Source organism: Harpia harpyja, chromosome 1 (genome assembly GCF_026419915.1).
Source record: "Harpia harpyja isolate bHarHar1 chromosome 1, bHarHar1 primary haplotype, whole genome shotgun sequence".
Taxonomy (NCBI): Eukaryota; Metazoa; Chordata; class Aves; order Accipitriformes; family Accipitridae; genus Harpia; species Harpia harpyja.
The window spans coordinates 47,848,607-47,867,310 of NC_068940.1; the positions used below are offsets into that span (position 1 = coordinate 47,848,607).

Here is an 18,704-nt window from a genome sequence, read left to right on the forward strand (position 1 = left end):
TTAAATGCAAACAGTAAATTTATTTTTGTTACCTCGCCAACTGGGGGATCCCTGAAGCAGCACCTGGGCACAGGCACATGAGCAGGGACACAGGCACTGCTGAGCTCAGCCCATGCTAGGGGAATGCCGACCCTGCTGTTTTCACCAGTTTATCAGGGATTCGTGCAGGCACAATGTACCACTGTGCTTTGATCCTTCCCACAGCAGGACGGGAATCTCAAGCGTGTTTGATAGGGTGCCTCTTAAGTCTATCACAAGCCTGTGTTATCTAAACACAGATGTTCTACTTGTCAAGCATGCAAGGATAAACAGCAATTAGTATAATATATGTATACTTCTGCACGCCAGCTGCAGGTCACTTGAGCGTGTTTATAATCCTCCTTGCCAATCATCCATTATTATCCCATGTTCCATCCCCTCACTCAAGGGAGCACTTCTGCTGGGGCTGGCAAAGCTGGAGGTGTCCATTTGGGCTTGCAGGGTGCAGGGCAGGGTAATGTGTAGAGGCATGTAATGAACACATATAGACAAAGGAATAAACTTATCCCTACAATAATGCTTTGAATCAAGTGTCCCACCCATTCTGTCAGGGAATTAAACAGCTCAACCAGCCAGGCACCACCAGTAGATTGTTTCATTTGATGTGTTAAAATCCTGGAAACGTTGAATGTCATCCTCTAGGCTGGCTGATTAATCAGTTACATTGAAGCAACACATGCCTTCAAGATCCCAGCAGCGTTTCTGGTGTAGGAGAGAGTCCACCGCCAGTTGATTTAGTAATGTTCCTGGGAATACAGCCATTACCTACTCGGAAAAAATAGCAATGAGGAACATTAATATCAAAAGCACTTAACATAGTATAATTCTGTAATACAGCTACTGGAGTTTGCAAGCCAATAAAACGTTGTCAAAAGATCTGCAGCTGTTAATCGATACAATAGAGAAGGCAGATAAGTTAGTTACAGTAGAGGCCAACCAAATCCAAGTATTTACATATTGATCTTGTGGAAACACATCCAGGGCATGTGCTTGTAGTACAAGACTACAAACCACGATGAGCCAACCTGTGATAAGGGAGGAAAACAGGAGCATCATCTCCTTCCAGTAATACATAAATAATGCTGTTGCTCCAGCTTCTTCAGCTGCTATTACTCTGGGTTTGATAACCTGATGTGGGGTAATTGCCCACACAGATTGAAGAACTATGGCTTGTGCTTTTTCAGATTGAACTTCAATTCAATGTTGGATTTGCAACACCAATAACACTGTTCCAATGCTATGTATCTTCTCTAGATAAGGCACAGGTATTCATCGAAGATACTTGAAATACAAGAGCTTAAGACAAACCAGACGATTGTTTCATCCCTCCAGCTGGACACCACCAGAGCCTCTTGGACTCCCCTGGAGTGTCACCCAGGTTATTGGGGCCTGGAGGTGGCATTTTGTCATTCTGAGGATGACAAAACTGTTGCCGAAATCCAGAATAAAACTCCTTAACAGCAATGAGAAGTTAAGAAGCAGGCACTCCTTTATTGCAGCGCTGAGCACACGGGGGATCGCTCCACCTATCGTGTGCACCTGTCTGGTTTAACTATGCAGGTTAAATGTACACCTGTTATACATATTCACTAGATTTCCGAGAAATGTTATACATAATCATTAGTTTTCCGGGAAACTATTAACATATGTAAATGTTCTTTACGCAAGCGCAGTGAAGGTCTCTGGTGGTCTTCAGAAGCCCTCTGGTGGTCTTTCATAGTCTTCCTCACTTGTCCGCTTTTTGACCTCTCAGGTGATTCTGCGCACTACGATTCTCACCATCATCTATATTAGTTTACATAAAAATGCATACTATGTCTATTCTTAAATTTAACCTTTATAATGATTGGTCCTTCAGTCACACCATCTTATTAATATTCTTATGTTAAAACAATCATTGGTTAATCTCACTTAACTCTACTGATTGGAATCCTCGATACTCAGATCGAGATGGGAGGGGTAAGGGGGTTTCCAAGCAACAAACTGGTGTCCATGACGGTTTCCTTAGTTTCCTAAAACAAAACACTACAAACCAACAAATCTTTGTCAAAGTTTCTGTGGTTAACTGATTTTAGACAATACTTGAATTCTTATAGTCACACATAGTACATTTTCCAAAGTTCCTAAGTTCCTATGACTACATTTCAAACTTAACACTCCCATACCTATGCTTCACAATTTTCTACTTCTTAATCAAACCAAACTCTTATATATATATAATTGGATTTTAATTTCTTTATCAGAATATTTTCAACATTCCCCCCTTTGAAAGTTTTGAAAATCATTTCAATACTTTCACTATCATTTTACTAATCACTCACTATATGGTGGGGGAAACTCTGAGATTGTTTGTCCATCTTGTTGTCTTGTAACAGCTTGGATGATCATGCGATTAAAAGAAGTTTTACGAGTAATTTGCCTTTTCAAAAAGTAATAAATCAAAATGATCATTACAAAAATTATCAACAAGGTTAATATTGTACTAATCAATGATTTGATCCAAAAACTCAGATTCCAACTTAATCTCTTAAAAATCTTGTCTATCCAACTCTCTTGTATATCTTGTTGCAACTCTTGAGTGTCTTTCTCAATTTTTCCCAATAATTCCAAATCATGTTCTACATCTTGAGTTACATTCGGAATGTGTATACAACAATGGTCTATTCTGTCTTTTAAATATCTACACACTCCGTGTGCTTTGAGTAAAAGCATATCTAAAGTCATTCTATTTTGTAGAGTCATTTTGGAAGTGGTCTGTAATTGTATATTTAGATCTTTAAATCCTTTTCTGGTCACGCTGGCCAGTTTCTCTACTTGTCTTGTTAGTTGGTACAGCTAGTCTCGATTCCTATATATTGTCAAAGGGGTTAGTAGAGATTCTAGGGTCCAACTAATTCTAACTCCAGTGGAGGGTTCATTCCATTCATCATCTATTTCTGACATTTTTGTCCGTTCCAATTTCAAATTTTCTAATGATCCTCTAAAAGGAGACTTTTTTTTTAAATTGGGTATAATGTTGGTATTCCCAAAGTGATTTGTTTTACCTTCCCATCAAGAGGTAGGTGGGTTGTCCAGGTTCCATCACTCATTGTCTAAACTAAGTGTCCTGGACTCTGAATAGTCCAAGTTGTAAAAATGGTTTCATGCCAAGTAAAACACCAAGGAGCTTTAGCCATATATTGGAATTGAGACAGTATAGTCATAGACCACACTGAGTTTTCAACTAATTGTCCTTTCTAACATTGTCTGATTAGCCTTGTCACATTTCCATTCCATGATCATTCGAGTTGTATTTTTCTTAACTTGTTCATCATAAGTACAATATCTTATATTATGAAATCTCCCAACTTTAATAAAAACAGAATTTAATAATTTTTCACAATCTGCCCTGCTCCCTGGAGACTTCTATTGTTTCTTGATAATTGTCACTTGTTCTTGCCATCCAACTACTGGTCTTTGTTCACAGCGGCTAGTCACATTTCTATGTTCTAAATTAGTCAAATTCATTGTCAAAATTCCTCATGGAACAGATTCACCAACTGCCCTTGGTATTGGTAAACAGGTAGTAATTTGTGTCACATTCTGGAAATTAGCAAATCTCTTAATCAATCCTACCATCAAATTTTCTTCCTGAGTTTTCTTTGGGAGGTAAATTAATTGTTTAGCTTGTCTCTTATTTCTTGCCTTTTTCTTCAGTTCAATTTGTCTTGCTAGATACTTGCCTTTTCCTTTATCTCTCATCCAACTAATTTCTAATTTGTCAGGATCAAATTCTGGAATCTGAGTAAAGTTACATCCCAATCCCAAAGTACCTCCATAGTTCACTGTTACTTGTTGTTCAGCCACAATCTCAGACCAGACCCCCACCAATATTATTTTCCAAATCAAAATGCATTTCCCCCAGATTTCAAAATTATATGGAAGATTAGGCATGCTTCAAAGTCAGTTTTAAGGTTCTAGGGTCTCTATATATAACTTTCCAAGATGATGGAGCTTTCTTCACCCGAGTATAGTGGATTCATGCATCTGATTCAGTAGTCTTGACAGCGGTGAAAGTAGTCAACAATACTTGAAAGGGTCCTTTCCAGCGTTCCTGAAGAGGTTCAAAAGTTCATGTCTTCACATAGACATAATCACCTGGTTGGAAATCATGTACTGGATTTTCCAAAGACAGAGGTCTGTTCCAAACAACCATACTCCGAAGTGCAGTTAAAGTTTTTCCTAAAGAAAGCAGATAGTTATATACATCTTGTTTTCCTTTTAAATGTATGCTCAGATTTGGTTCAGGAGATTCATAAGGTTTATCATATAATAGCTCATAGGGACTGATCAATGTCCCACTCTTTGGCTGAACCCGAATTCATAAAAGGGTCAGTGGGAGTGCTTGAGGCCATTTCAAATTAGTTTCCTGACATATTTTACTAATTTGTCTTTTCAATGTTTGATTCATTCTTTCCACCTTCCCACTAGATTGTGGTCTCCAAGGTGTGTGTAAGTCCCATGTAATTCCCAAAATTCTACTAACACCCTGGACCACTTCTGCAACAAAATGGGAACCTCTATCAAAAGAGATTCCAATTGGTACTCCAAATCTCGGGATAATTTCTTGTAATAACCATTTAATGATTTCCTTTGCTTGATTGGTCCGACAGGGAAAGGTTTCTGGCCTTCCTGTAAACGTATCAACCCCCACCAGAATGTATCGATACCCATTCTGTCGAGGTAACTCCGAAAAATCTATTTGCCAATAATCCCCTGGTTCCATTCCTGATTTCAACATTCCCATTTGAACTTTCCTTTTTACAACTGGATTATTCTTTAAACCTATCTCACATTTCACAGTTGTCATTTTAGCTATTTCTAGCATTTTTACTGATATTACTTGCTTTTTCAAAAGAGTTATTAATGCTTCTGCCCCCCAATGACATTCCTTATGTTTTGTCTGTATTATTTCCCTCATTACAAATGGTGGAATTACTACTTGTCCTTTTGATGTCACCCACCATCCTTCCAAATTTTTCCTTGCATTTAATAGTTTCCCCAATTTCTCATCCTCCTCTGAATATTTAGGTTTTTCCTTTGGTATTGCAATAGTTTTTGTAGGAATTAATGTCATTTGTAGGGCATTCCTTTTGGTTGCTTCCCTAGCTGATTTATCTGCTAATCTGTTCCCTATAATTTCTTTTGTATTCCCTGACTGATGTGCTTTACAGTGCATGATTGCTACTGCAGTTGGTTTTCGAACTGCTTGTAGTAAATGTAAAATCTCCTCTTTATATTTAATGTTGGACCCCTGAGAGGATAATAATCCTCTTTCCTTCCATAAAATCCCATGGACATGGACCACACCAAATGCATATTTCGAATCAGTCCAAATATTCACTTTCTTTTCTTCACTCAATTCTAGAGTCCTTGTCAAAGTCACTAGTTCCGCCTTCTGAGCTGAAGCTGTATTTGGTAAAGCATTGGCTTCTATAACTGATTTTTCAGTTGTTACCGCATATCCTGCATAGCGGATTCCATTTTCAACAAAGCTGCTACCATCTGTGTACAATTCCCAGTCTGGATTGTCCATAGGTACATCCTTCAGATCCTCTCGACTGGAATATACATACTCAATGGTAGTCAGGCAATCATGTTCCAGTTGTCCTTCTTCCTGTATAGAACTCAAAAAGACTGCAGGATTAGTCAAATTAGTGGTTTTCAAAAGTACATCATCTTGCTCCATCAAAATTACCTGATATTTCATCATTCTGCTTGGGGAGAGCCAATGGCCCCCCTTTTGTTCTAATACTGAGATCACCATATGTGGTACATATACCACCATCATCCTTCCCAAAGTCAATTTTCGGGCCTCCTGTATTATCATCACAGTGGCTGTTACTGCTCTCAAACAAGCAGGCCAGCCTTTACTTACAAAGTCTAATTGTTTGGAAAAGTATCCAACCGGTCGCTTCTAACTTCCCATCTTCTGAGTCAGCACTCCCAGTGCAAGGTGTTGTTTCTCATGTACAAATAACTGAAAGTCTTTAGTCAGATTCGGAAGTCCCAGGGCTGGTGCTGTCATCAGGGCCTGTTTTAGATTCTTGAAAGCTCTCTGCTGATCTGGACCCCATTCAAATGGTGGACCTTTAAGAGCTTCATATAAAGGTTTAGCCAACAGACCATAGTTCATTATCCATAGCCGACACCACCCAGTCATTCCCAAGAAGGTTCTCAATTCGTGGGTATTTCTCGGCTCCGGGATACTGCAAATTGCTTCTTTGCGGTCTGTTCCCAACTGTCTTTGTCCTTGTGAGATTTCAAAACCCAGATACATCACAGTCTGTTTTGCTATCTGGGTCTTAGTTCTAGAGACTTTGTATCCGCTTAACCCCAAAAAGTTTAAAAGATCAATTGTTACCTTTATACACGCTGGTCTCTCTTCTGTCGTTATCAATATGTCGTCTACATACTGTAGGAGCAAATGTCCAGGTTTGGGACCATCTCGTTTCCACATCTCAAGTTCTTTTGCTAATTGGCTCCCAAAAATTGTTGGACTGTTCTTGAATCCTTGCGGCAATCTTGTCCATGTCAATTGTGTTTTTCGTCCTGTTTTTGGATTTTCTCACTCGAAAGCAAATAATTTTCGACTTCCTTCTTCCAGGGGTATACAAAAGAAAGCATCTTTTAAATTAAGCACTGTAAACCACTGGTGATTCTCCCCTAGAGCTGTTAAAAGTGTATATGGATTGGCCACTACAGGATGTATGTCTTTCACTATCTGATTTATCGCCCTCAGATCCTGTATTAATCTATATTCTCCTGATGGCTTTTTCACTGGTAAAATTGGAGTATTATATTCAGATTCACACTCCTCTAAGATTCCATATTCCAAAAATTTATCAATTAATTTCTTGATTCCCAATCTAGCCTCAGGTTTAACTGGATACTGTTTTAATCTCACTGGTTTCACATTTTCCTTCAGTTTTACCTTTACAGGCTGTGTCATTTTAGATTCTCCAGGTATCTCTGTGTTCCAAACTGTAGGGATCACAGCATCATCAACTTCTTGCGGCATCTCCTGAATCTTAACCTTCTCCTGTATCATCAGTATTTTTCCTGTCTTTGATTCTGGTATTTTTAAAAGAATTTCTCCTCCCTCAAAAGCTATCTGTGCATTTAATTTGGATAACAAATCTCGACCCAACAAGGGTATCAGACATTCTGGCACATACAAAAATTCATGTGTAATTGCTTTATTTCCAAATTTTAAATCAAGGGGTTGAAAGAATGGTCTATTTTCCTGTTTCCCAGTCGCTCCAATTATGTTAGCTGTTTTATTTCCCAATTTCTCTTTATAAGTATTCAAAACAGAATATACTGTTCCCATATCAACTAAAAATTCAACTTTATCATTTCCCAGCTTAATTGTAACCAGAGGTTCAGCTGGGTTCCCCTCCGGTCTCCTTCATTCATTTAAAGTCATCATTTTTGCAGCCTCATAAAAATCAAAGTCAATTGTTGTTGTTCTGCCTCTGTTTTCAATTTCAAATCAGTATATTTTTTTTAGCAGTTTCTTTCAATTTTTCCAAAAACACAGAGAGATTCATTTTTATCTTGCTTTATCTCATATAATTTAGACCAATTCAAAGCTTTCGGCATTGCATGCTTTACTCCATACAATACTCATTTTTGATATCGAGTTAACCTTCTCCTGTGTACAGGGTCATTTGGATCCCACTGGGGATCTCCCGAAGGAAAACTCTGTTCCAAAGTTCCAGAGAGCATTTCATTCATAAGTGCTGCCTCTGCTTGTGCTTTTCCAGTTTTTAATATCATCTGTTTTTCAGTACTATCCAATAAATTATTCTCCCTGACTCAATACTCCTTTCCCGTGAATGTGAGGGAGAGAGATCCTGCTCCTCCCTTGGTGGGGCTATTTTCAATTCTAGTTCCATTTCATCTTCTTTTGGTACTGTACATCTAATGTACCTCCTTCCAATATCACAAGCCGAACAACAACTCTTAGCTTTCTTATTTTCTGAAGTTAATGTCATCACCAAATTGTCTCGACTAATTAACTTGCATTCTTTTTGTCAATCCGTTCTCTGCCTCAAATAAAAGAACAGATCCACATATGGTACTTTACTCCATTTACCCTCTCTCCTACAAAATAACATTAACTGTAATATAGTATTATAACTTAAAATTCCATTTGTTGGTCACTTTTCCTGATTTTCCAAAACATACAAAGGCCACCAATGATTACAATATTCAATCATTTGACTTTTACGTAAATCATCATGTAATTCACTCCAATGTGTCAATAAACATCCCAATGGTGATGTTTTCGGTATCTTTTCATCAGTGGTTATATTTCTCATACTCTTACTCTTAAATAGTTTGGCTAATGCCATTATGCTTATATCAAATACCAAATGCACCAAATATCAATTATCAAAGTTCCAAATATCAAAACCCAAAAACCAAATACCAAATATCAAAAACCAAAAACCAAATACCAAACAAATGCAAATGACAATTGTCCCAAATACACAAATGTCCAACCCAGCAATAGCTTTCGCTTATGACTTACGGGCAGACGCCTAGGCTTCTACACAAACGGGTACCCTCTGAGCCCCAACCCTGCGAAGCTTTCGCCGCGCCTTACGGGCAGGCTATCCAAACAAATTCCAAAGAAGAAGTGCCTTACCCTTTCTCCAGGGAACGTTGCGAGGAGCTTTGCGAGTCGAGAGTGATGGTTCCCCCCCGAGAATCCCTCGGTGCCGGCTGGAGTTCGATCACCACTCGATCTCGTCCAGTCTCACTCGCAAGGTCCCACCTGGGTCACCAAAACTGTTGCCGAAATCCAGAATAAAACTCCTTAACAGCAATGAGAAGTTAAGAAGCAGGCACTCCTTTATTGCAGCGCTGGGCACACGGGGGATCGCTCCACCTATCGTGTGCACCTGTCTGGTTTAACTATGCAGGTTAAATGTACACCTGTTATACATATTCACTAGATTTCCGAGAAATGTTATACATAATCATTAGTTTTCCGGGAAACTATTAACATATGTAAATGTTCTTTATGCAAGCGCAGTGAAGGTCTCTGGTGGTCTTCAGAAGCCCTCTGGTGGTCTTTCATAGTCTTCCTCACTTGTCCGCTTTTTGACCTCTCAGGTGATTCTGCGCACTACGATTCTCACCATCATCTATATTAGTTTACATAAAAATGCATACTATGTCTATTCTTAAATTTAACCTTTATAATGATTGGTCCTTCAGTCACACCATCTTATTAATATTCTTATGTTAAAACAATCATTGGTTAATCTCACTTAACTCTACTGATTGGAATCCTCGATACTCAGATCGAGATGGGAGGGGTAAGGGGGTTTCCAAGCAACAAACTGGTGTCCATGACGGTTTCCTTAGTTTCCTAAAACAAAACACTACAAACCAACAAATCTTTGTCAAAGTTTCTGTGGTTAACTGATTTTAGACAATACTTGAATTCTTATAGTCACACATAGTACATTTTCCAAAGTTCCTAAGTTCCTATGACTACATTTCAAACTTAACACTCCCATACCTATGCTTCACAATTTTCTACTTCTTAATCAAACCAAACTCTTATATATATATAATTGGATTTTAATTTCTTTATCAGAATATTTTCAACAAAACCAGTGGGGGGTGGCTGTCCTCAGCTAGCTCTCGCCTCAGCTACCAAACGAGTAAGTGAAGATGAAGCCAGACCCACGCTGGCAGTGTGCAGAGAATACCAACAAGTCATCAAAGAAGGTAGATGCCCCATCCCTGCAAACATTCAAGATGGAGAGACAGCTCTTTCAGAGAAGCCTTCAGTCGTGACAGGAAGTAGTTTTGGCAAGACTGGGCAATAAACAATTAAAAAACCCAATAAAACCCAATTTAAAATCCAAAAACCACTCTCCTCTCTTATTTGGCACTTTTGAGACTGCATGCAGACTCCCATGTCCTGTTCTGGTGTCCCCAGGACAGGAAAGACACTGACAAACGCAGTGCGGGCCCAGCCCAGCGCCTTCAAGGTGGTGAGGGGCCAGGGCACATGGCACACCAGGGCAGGCAGAGGGAACTGCTGCTGTGCAGCTGGGAGAAGAGAAGGCTCAGGGCTGGGTCTGACTGCTGATCTTCCAGAACACTGCAAAGCAACTGCTTTCCTGACCCAGTAACACATAGAAAACCATCCTGTTTATCTCTCACATGCACTTCACTATTGCTCGTTTTGGTATCCAGAACAGCAAAGGCCTTGGGTAAAAAAAAAAAAATAAGAGAGAGCGCTTGATTTCCCCCAGCTTGCATCCCTACTTTCTTTGGTAGGATACAACCCACAGGCTCATCTTTCCTACCTGCTTCCCGAGTCTGCTTGCTTAAACAAGAAGTATGAGAGCATTCAAATGCGAGTGTCGTTCGCCAACATGCAGGGAAGCAGCATTCCACCTCTAGTTCATGAGACAGGTGAGAAAAAAGCTTCATCTCAATGGTAGGAATAAAATATGGAAGTGGAGCTTTGCCATGAAAACTGATTCTACAAGAAAAAATACCTCTGGGAGCTCCTGAGCTCCTCTGGGTTTAAGGTCTTTCACACCACAGCCAGCAGGGAGCAAGCCATGCTGTCAACTACTTTTTTACACCTTGGTTTCTAATCAACAGCACTGTTTGCTTTGCTCTCATGTGGAGCCATGGAGCGGACTGGCAGGTATCCAGCACAGGTTACTGGAGCCCAGGGCTTGCAGCAAACCAAGGAACACAGGAAACTGACAGTCCTGGTGCACCTCAAGGACTTCATATCCAGTTTGCTCTGTACATAAGTTAAAACAGTGGGGTGGTTTGGTATGGTTTGGTTTATGGGGGTTTATTTTTTTTTTTTTTCCCATCTGCTACATCATCTCTCCCCCTCTTAGAGCAAAAAAAAATGCAAACTATTCCATGGCTTACTCATGTATTTTCACATCCTTCCAGTTCTCTCTTTTTTAACGCTTGCCTAGCTGTATTGTGCTCACAGACAGAATATGAAACCCCATTCAGCACCGTGGCAACAGGGGCTAGAAAGAAATAGCACTCCTTCATTCACAGATGAGTTGCAGCTAAATTACTGACAGACCGAGAAGCAGCAAGGTGGAAAAAGGCAGTTCTGAACGTACACAGGCAGGAGGGCTGCTGCACTTGGGCAGCTGTTTCCATCCAGCAGCCCCTTTTCGGAGCTGAGTAGCCCCAAGTGAAAACTGCCCTTCTTCAACGGTTTCAGGAGAGAAAGGGGACCCATTTGCTCACCATTATAATGCAATTTGCATTACTCAACACTGAATTATTCTTACTGACTACAGCCTGCAGTGCATTTTCATTAACTAATGGCCCTAAAAGCAGCAGTGACCAATTTAGGATCTCACGGGAGGGTCTGAGTATGCATCTGTATTAGCTGCAAATTTGACCTAATTCCTATTTACTTCAGACACAATCAGGAGCAACTGACACAACCAGTCAGAATTGGGCAGTCTGGGTCAGGTCTTGACATAGACAGGGCCTGACTCCTTCCAAATATGTCTTTAGTAAACATTGCAATTCACAGCAGCAGGCTACATTCAGCACAGGAGACTTGGGACATGTATACAGGAGGCACTGGAGCATGTTACTCCTCAGGGAAGAGCATCCAGGTCTGGCTTCAGAACTGAAAGCAACATGACTGTGGCAATCAAGGGACCGCAGAAAGGCAGACCGTATGCACAAAAGTTTGTTCCTGAGCGCAAGTCAGTTCAGCCATTGTTGAAACTGGCCTAAAGACATAGCAGGAGCTGTGCTATGCCTTGTTAGCTTGCACTTCTCTGTCCTATGCTCCATCACACAGTACATGCTGGCGGCAGCATTTCTTCACGTTTCTCACTGAGCTGCCCAGAAAAAGGCATCATCAACGTACAGTGGGAGACACAAGTATTGCCACGAGTCCTGAGCCACCAGCTGAACCCTAACTGCAATGGCTGATCACCACCCTGGAATCTGTCTGCCTTCAATTTCTCTAGTCCATCTTCAAAGATTGTTCTGTTGTTTGTCTCGACAACCACTGCGTGAATGTACTGTGTGCTCAGTATTTCTTTAAGACTTCAATCCATTCCTGTCAGTGTTGTCTGGCTTTCTCCTGTACTTACCACTACACGCATCTTGAAAAGGAGGTAATGGACCGTCCGTGTCACATCTGCAGCGTGCATTAGGTTGTGAGAAGGATTTTTGTGTTGGCTGTAGCCAACCTCCAGAGCTTCCACAATGGACACCAGGGCAGAAATGGGGATCTGAGGAAAACAGCACAGAATTACAAACAAAATAATCACCTTTAGTGGCTAGCATTTGGGGGGGAGCATTTTGACCAGATGCCCCAAAGAGGAGTTCCTACTTCACAAATAATTAACACCTGTGCCCAGAGGTCACAAACCTCTCTCTGCTCCCCTCACAACCCACTGGAACATATCTCTGCTTTACAACTCTCAGTCAAGATTTTCTAAGGAAACAATTCTGGCCAGTTACCGTCTTCAAACATATCTCATCAGGCACAGGCAGTTCCTGAAGTAGTACAGGAGCTAGAGATCTGCAAACCCTTTCCAAAGTGGGGACCCCCAGGAAGTGGAAGTGTCAACAGCGGAAGGGACAGCAGAGTATTTGGGTGGGGATAATGGTCAAGATCTGAGCAACGTTTCTGCCACCCAAAAATAATCCTGTTCAAAGCTGGAGGTGAAGGTATGTCGCATTTGTGTCTGCAAACCTCTGTAACAACCCAAGCTCTCCTTTTTGCTTGCAGGCTTGAGAGTCCTGTGAATCTCAGGAGAATGACACTATCACTCCCACAGGACAGTACTTCCCATGGGGAAGCCTGTTTGGAACCCCACCTACTTTATGGTGCCCTACTGCAATTAAATGCACTACTTAAATAACATTTGGTCCTGCTTACTGCAAAAAGGATTAACATTTTAGTGAAACTACAGCATCCACGAAGCCTTCAAATAGCACTAAAATTGCATTCTGAATGAACAAAGGAGGATTAGAGGGAAGTTCAACAGAACCCGAGATGGAAGAAGAGACCCATCTTCTACCTACTGAACTTGAAATGGTTGATTGGATCATAGATGGTGAGAAGTTCACAGAAAATGAATTCTAGTGTGTGGTCCCCACTGGGGTCATTCAGTGCGACTACATCTAAGGGCCACTTATCTACTTGCTGCAAGAGTGGAGTGAAAAGACAGTCACTCTAGTGTCCTCGCAGGCTTTACTGCTGCTAGTACCTCAACAAGTTTCTGCGGCCGCAGGAACACGTTCCCTTCACCGAGAACACCTCGGTGTCGGCAGTGCGCAGCGCATCACCGCGGCTCTGCCGAGCACCAACGCTCGTCCCCAGCCGGCCTTTGCTCCACACCCAAACCTCGGCCCGGAGCCACCCGCCCGCTCGCTGCCCGTGCCGGAGACCGGGACGCCCCGGCGCCTCTCGCCGCCGCGGGCAGGGACCGCGCCGCTGACCGGTCCGGCCGCGGCTCCCGAGCGGCGGGAGGCCCCGCGGCCTCACGCAGACGCCTGACTGACGAGCCGGGAGGGCCGCCCCGCGCCGCCCACGCCCCCGGCCCCTCAGCCCCGGGCCGGCGAGGATTTTTCCCTCGCCGGCCAAGAACGCCGGACGCTGCGGCCAGACCCGCGCACATCACCCCGCCTGCGAAGGCGAAGGGCTTCGCCTCCCGCCGCCGAGCCGAAGCGGGAGCGCGCGGCCCGGCCTCTCCACGCCGGCCCCCCCCCCCGCCCTATCCAGCCGCCACCGCCCTCCCTCGCCTCACGGCGCCTCCACACAGCCCTGCACCCCCGGGCTGGCCGAGGAAACCCTCGCCTGACGGGAGCCGCCGGGCGCCTTCCAACCCCGCCCACCCCACTCCAGCTTCCCGCCAAGCGGCAGCGCTCCCTCAGCAATAGGAGGTGAGGCGGGCTGGTGGTCGCGCTAGCCGCCATGTTGGACCCAGACCTGACCGATCGCTGCCGCCTCCCGCAGAAGTAAAGGGCCACCCCCGGTTACCCCAAAATAACTTCAACCAAGTAGTTTTCCGTATGTGGAAGATGGATGTAGTCAATTAGGATAATCAGATTATGCCAATCATCGCATTAATGAAATTCTCGTGCACCTTCATTCACCATAATGAACGTGGATGGCCCTTCACACAGCAGTGTCTTCTCCTCCTGCCTTACTGCTGTTTTCCGTATTTCACATAAAATAATCACTTTCTTTTTCCTGCTACTTTTGTTTGTTTACTTAACTAATGGCTTTTTTCTATATTGTTATATTCATATCTAAGATTTTTATCTTTGTAAAATGTTCTCCAATTTGTAATAGTGAGACATTTATTAAATTTATGTCCACTCAATTCTTTTGTAGTCTTCTCTTTCCTATTTATTTTACAGAAGTTTCCAAGTGAGAGATCATAATCCCAACCATTGTTATGATCCTTACTACATACAGTTCAGTTTTTCTAAAATCTACGACAAGAGCTTCAGAAAAAATCTACTCCAAACACAAAGTGAGATTGCCATCCTGAAGAAATTAGTCACAAACCTCAGATCCATGCCAGCAGTTCATTTATGTTTTTCTTCAACAAAAATCCCAGCATGATTATTTTTTTATTCACATGCTTGCCTCCACAAACTCAAATGAAGAGCATAACATACCCCCCTTAATCCAGGAGGAATTAGTTAGGGACCTGCTACGCCATCTGGACACTCACAAATCTATGGGACCTGATGGGATCCATCCAAGAGTACTGAGGGAACTGGCAGAGGTCCTTGCCAAGCCACTCTCTATCATCTATCAGCGTTCCTGGTCAACAGGGGAGGTCCCAGAGGACTGGAGGCTTGCCAATGTGACTCCCATTTATAAGAAGGGTCGGAGGGAGGATCCGGGGAACTACAGGCCTGTCAGCCTGACCTCGGTACCGGGAAAGATTATGGAACGGTTTGTTTTGAAAGCACTCACATGGCAAGTCCAGGATAAGAGGGGCATCAGGCCCAGTGAGCATGGGTTTACGAAAGGCAGGTCCTGCTTGACCAACCTGATCTCCTTCTATGACCAGGTGACCCGCCTAGTGGATGAGGGAAAGGCTGTCGATGTTATTTTCCTAGACTTCAGCAAGGCCTTTGACACTGTCTCTCATGGCATACTCCTTGAGAAGCTGGCGTCTCGTGGCCTGGATAAGGGCACTATTCACTGGGTGAAAAACTGGCTGGATGGCCGAGCCCAGAGGGTAGTGGTGAATGGGGTGAAATCCAGTTGGCGGCGGGTCACAAGTGGGGTTCCCCAGGGCTCGGTGTTGGGCCCTGTTCTGTTTAATATCTTTATTGATGATTTGGATGAGAGGATCGAGTGCACCCTCAGCAAGTTTGCAGACACCAAGTTGGGAGGCAGGGTCGATCTGCTTGAGGGTAGGGAGGCTTTACAAAGAGATCTGGACAGGCTGGATCGATGGGCTGAGGCCAATTGTATGAAGTTCAACAAGGCCAAGTGCCGGGTCCTGCACTTCGGTCACGGCAACCCCATGCAGCGCTACAGACTTCGGGAAGAGTGGCTGGAAAGCTGCCCGGCAGAAAAAGACCTCAGGGTGCTGGTTGACAGCTGGCTGAATATGAGCCAGCAGTGTGCCCAGGTGGCCAAGAAGGCCAATTGCATCCTAGCCTGTATCAGAAGTAGTGTGGCCAGCAGGAACAGGGAGGTGGTTATTCCCCTGTACTCGGCACTGGTGAGGCCGCACCTCGAGTACTGTGTTCAGTTTTGGGCCCCTCACTATGGGAAAGACATAGAGCTGCTAGAGCGTGTCCAGAGAAGGGCAACCAAGTTGGTGAGGGGCTTGGAGCACAAGTCTTATGAGGAGCGGCTGAGGGATCTGGGGTTGTTCAGTCTAGAAAAGAGGAGGCTGAGGGGAGACCTTATCGCTCTGTACAACTACCTGAAAGGGGGTTGTAGTGAGGTGGGTGTTGGTCTCTTCTGTCAGGTGGCTGGAGATAGGACAAGAGGAAATGGCCTCAAGTTGAGGCAAGGGAGATTTAGGTTAGATATTAGGAAAAAGTTTTTTACTGAGAGGGTTGTCAAACATTGGAATGGGCTGCCCAGGGAAGTGGTTGATTCACCATCCCTGGAGGTATTCAAAAAGCGAGTGGACAGGGTACTCCAGGGCATGGTTTAGGGGGCATGGTTAATGATTGGACTCGATGATCTTGAAGGTCTTTTCCAACCGAAATGATTCTATGATTCTATGATTCTATGAACTATTCGTGTGATCAGAAGACTTTATCCAATTAGACTATTGTTTAAGCGCGTGAACGGCACAAGTTAACCAATCAACAAATGGCTTATGTGTGAGTAGATATTAGAAACATATATAACCGAGTGTTGCGCAGTTAATAAACGGAGAAACCGTTTGATCCACAGTATCTGTGTTGTTCCGTTTTCTCCCCAGGGCGAGTCCCTGGCGATGCGTCGTTTTCCCTAGATTGTCGCAGCGGAGAAAGTGCGGCAGTTACTTCCAGAGATAAAATACCATACTGCCCAGGTAAAGCTTATCCATCTCAAGAAGTCACACTGCACATAAACCAAGTTGAGAACTCCTTGTTACTGCTATGAAATGCAGAATGACTAACAAATTACAATTACTATGGTAATGATAGAATAGCTGGTGGTTCTCAAGTAAAATATTACCTCTGAGTAACAGAAGAACTGTAGGGCTGAGTTTTCATTGTCATTTGTTAGCTACGCACTGAGAAAGAAAATTCCTTTAGGAAGGTTCCGACTGAGCCTTGTCCAAGAGCTTCCGTTGTGTAGCAGCTCTCACCTTCCTTTCTCATAAATACACGTAGTGTGAGCTATGGAAAAAAAAAACCCAGAGATGTGTTAGTTTTCCTAGAACAGGCTGATGTTGTCAGTCCAACAGTTGTATTGCCTTAGCAGGAAAGAAAATTTCAAGCTGAAAAAAAAAATATCTAATAATCTATTCAGAGAAGCAATACGCCACAATTATCCAGCAGTATCACTGAGATGCCTCTATAATGCAAAATCCATAGCAGCAAGTGATGCCAGACTGCATTTTTCTCAGTGAACTGAGTACGAGCTATGAACGCGCCCATGCATCTTTTGGGGGATACCTCATTACTGCAGGAGATAATGGCCAATATTTCATACCTTTTTCTTTTTTGAAATGATACTAAACAGTAAGTTACAGACTAAAACTAATAAGGAATCATTCACTTGCCAGAGCTGGATTGTTCCTCGTAGCTTATCCTGTGTTCCTTAAGAGTGTATTTTTTCTATAATGGCACTTCTGCTGGAGCTGAGGAACAATACATAATTACATGCTTTAATGTTATAATTTGAGCCTCTGGGTACTGTGTTAGTGATGAGATTTTCTTTCAGCTCTATTCTTTTATAATTCTTTCAAAAAGAATCTCTTCCTCCAATTTCCACAGAGAATCTTAATTATTAAGAGTACAGACTCTACCAAGTGATGTTGATTTAAATAACCAGAACTGAATCATAGCAAAGGTTAAAGAGGGAGCACGGTCTGATTGCAGTAAGATTTATTTTTTTCACTCACAGTAAATTTGCCTGTGCTCTTGGACAAGTCTTTGAACTGTCTTTTCTAGGGTATCATAATGTATGTTCATCAGCAGAACAGTGCTAACGTAAGAAGCCTTAACTTTTCTCATCTCTAAGCTCCAGCAACCAACCTGACAAACCTGGACTGAAACCATCCCAGACTTCATTTTGCGCTGCCATTAATCTGCACGACTTCACGCTGGAAGGACGCAGCCCGAGGATGTGCTGTTCTCTGTGCTTCAGGGGGGGCTTTGAGAGGAGATTTTCTCAGAAAAGATCAGAAGAAGGAGGCACCATCATCGCCCCTGCTCGAAGCCCCGCGGCGTCCCGCCAGGACTGGGCGGGAAGGCCGAGGCCGAGGCCGGCGACTCCACTGCCGGGCCGCGATGTGTTTTCCTGGCCGCGGGATAAAACGAAGCCGCTTTCCCTAGCAGTCCTTTCCACGAAGCGAGCTTTCCTGCAGAGGTCCCCGCGGAGCAGGAGGAGAGCGGCGCAGGCTCCTGCCCACACTCCACGGCCCGCGGCCGACGGCACCTCCTGAGAGGACGGGCCGAAGCGAAACCCCACCCCGCCGGCGGCTGGTGGGAGGGAGGAGCGGGAAGAGGGAGGTGCTGCCGGCAGCGCCCTGCCCACCCCCGGCCGGGCGCTGGCGGAAGCGCAGGCGGTCGGGGCTGCCTCCCTGTCGGACCCTCGGCGGCGGGAGGCGGGGCGAGAGCCCGGGCCCGGCGGTATCCTCCCCCGCGGCCATCACCGGGGCTCCATGGAGAAGCGGGGCGCGCCGCCGGCCCCCGCCCCGCGGGGCCCAGTGCTGCACATCGTGGTGGTGGGCTTCCACCACAAGAAAGGCTGCCAGGTGAGCGGGCGCGGGTGCCCGTCGTCTCCCGCCTTTCCCTTCCGGTCTCTGCCCTCCCCCGGGTCACTTTCCCCGCGCTGAGCAGCGCCTGCCCGACTGCTTCCCCCAGCCTGCGGCGGGGCGGCCCGGCTGCGGTCCCGCGGGGAAGGCTTGAGCCCCTGCGGGAGGGGGCGCGTCTGATGG

General features: G+C 44.1%; 1 protein-coding gene and 1 long non-coding RNA gene across 4 annotated transcripts in view; one reads left to right on the plus strand and one right to left on the minus strand.

Moving 5' to 3' along the window:
* On the minus strand, positions 1–18,242 carry LOC128144160 (uncharacterized). Of its 2 annotated transcripts, none has more exons than XR_008235990.1 (4): positions 17,800–18,242; positions 16,775–16,938; positions 12,210–12,350; positions 1–804 (listed from the first exon to the last, which is right to left on the minus strand). It is a non-coding gene; the product is annotated as an uncharacterized LOC128144160 (long non-coding RNA). The 2 variants fall into 2 exon arrangements; XR_008235991.1 differs by having other exon boundaries at positions 1–807.
* The window catches only part of AVL9 (AVL9 cell migration associated), a 43,837-nt gene continuing 43,374 nt past the window's right edge, over positions 18,242–18,704 (plus strand). Inside the window, exon 1 of one of the 2 annotated variants that reach the window (XM_052792406.1) lies at positions 18,242–18,521. In XM_052792406.1, the coding sequence (XP_052648366.1) occupies positions 18,429–18,521 (93 nt within the window). In that variant the 5' untranslated portion in view covers positions 18,242–18,428. The remainder of the gene's footprint in view (positions 18,522–18,704) is intronic. The other variant, XM_052792416.1, reaches the window with a different exon arrangement.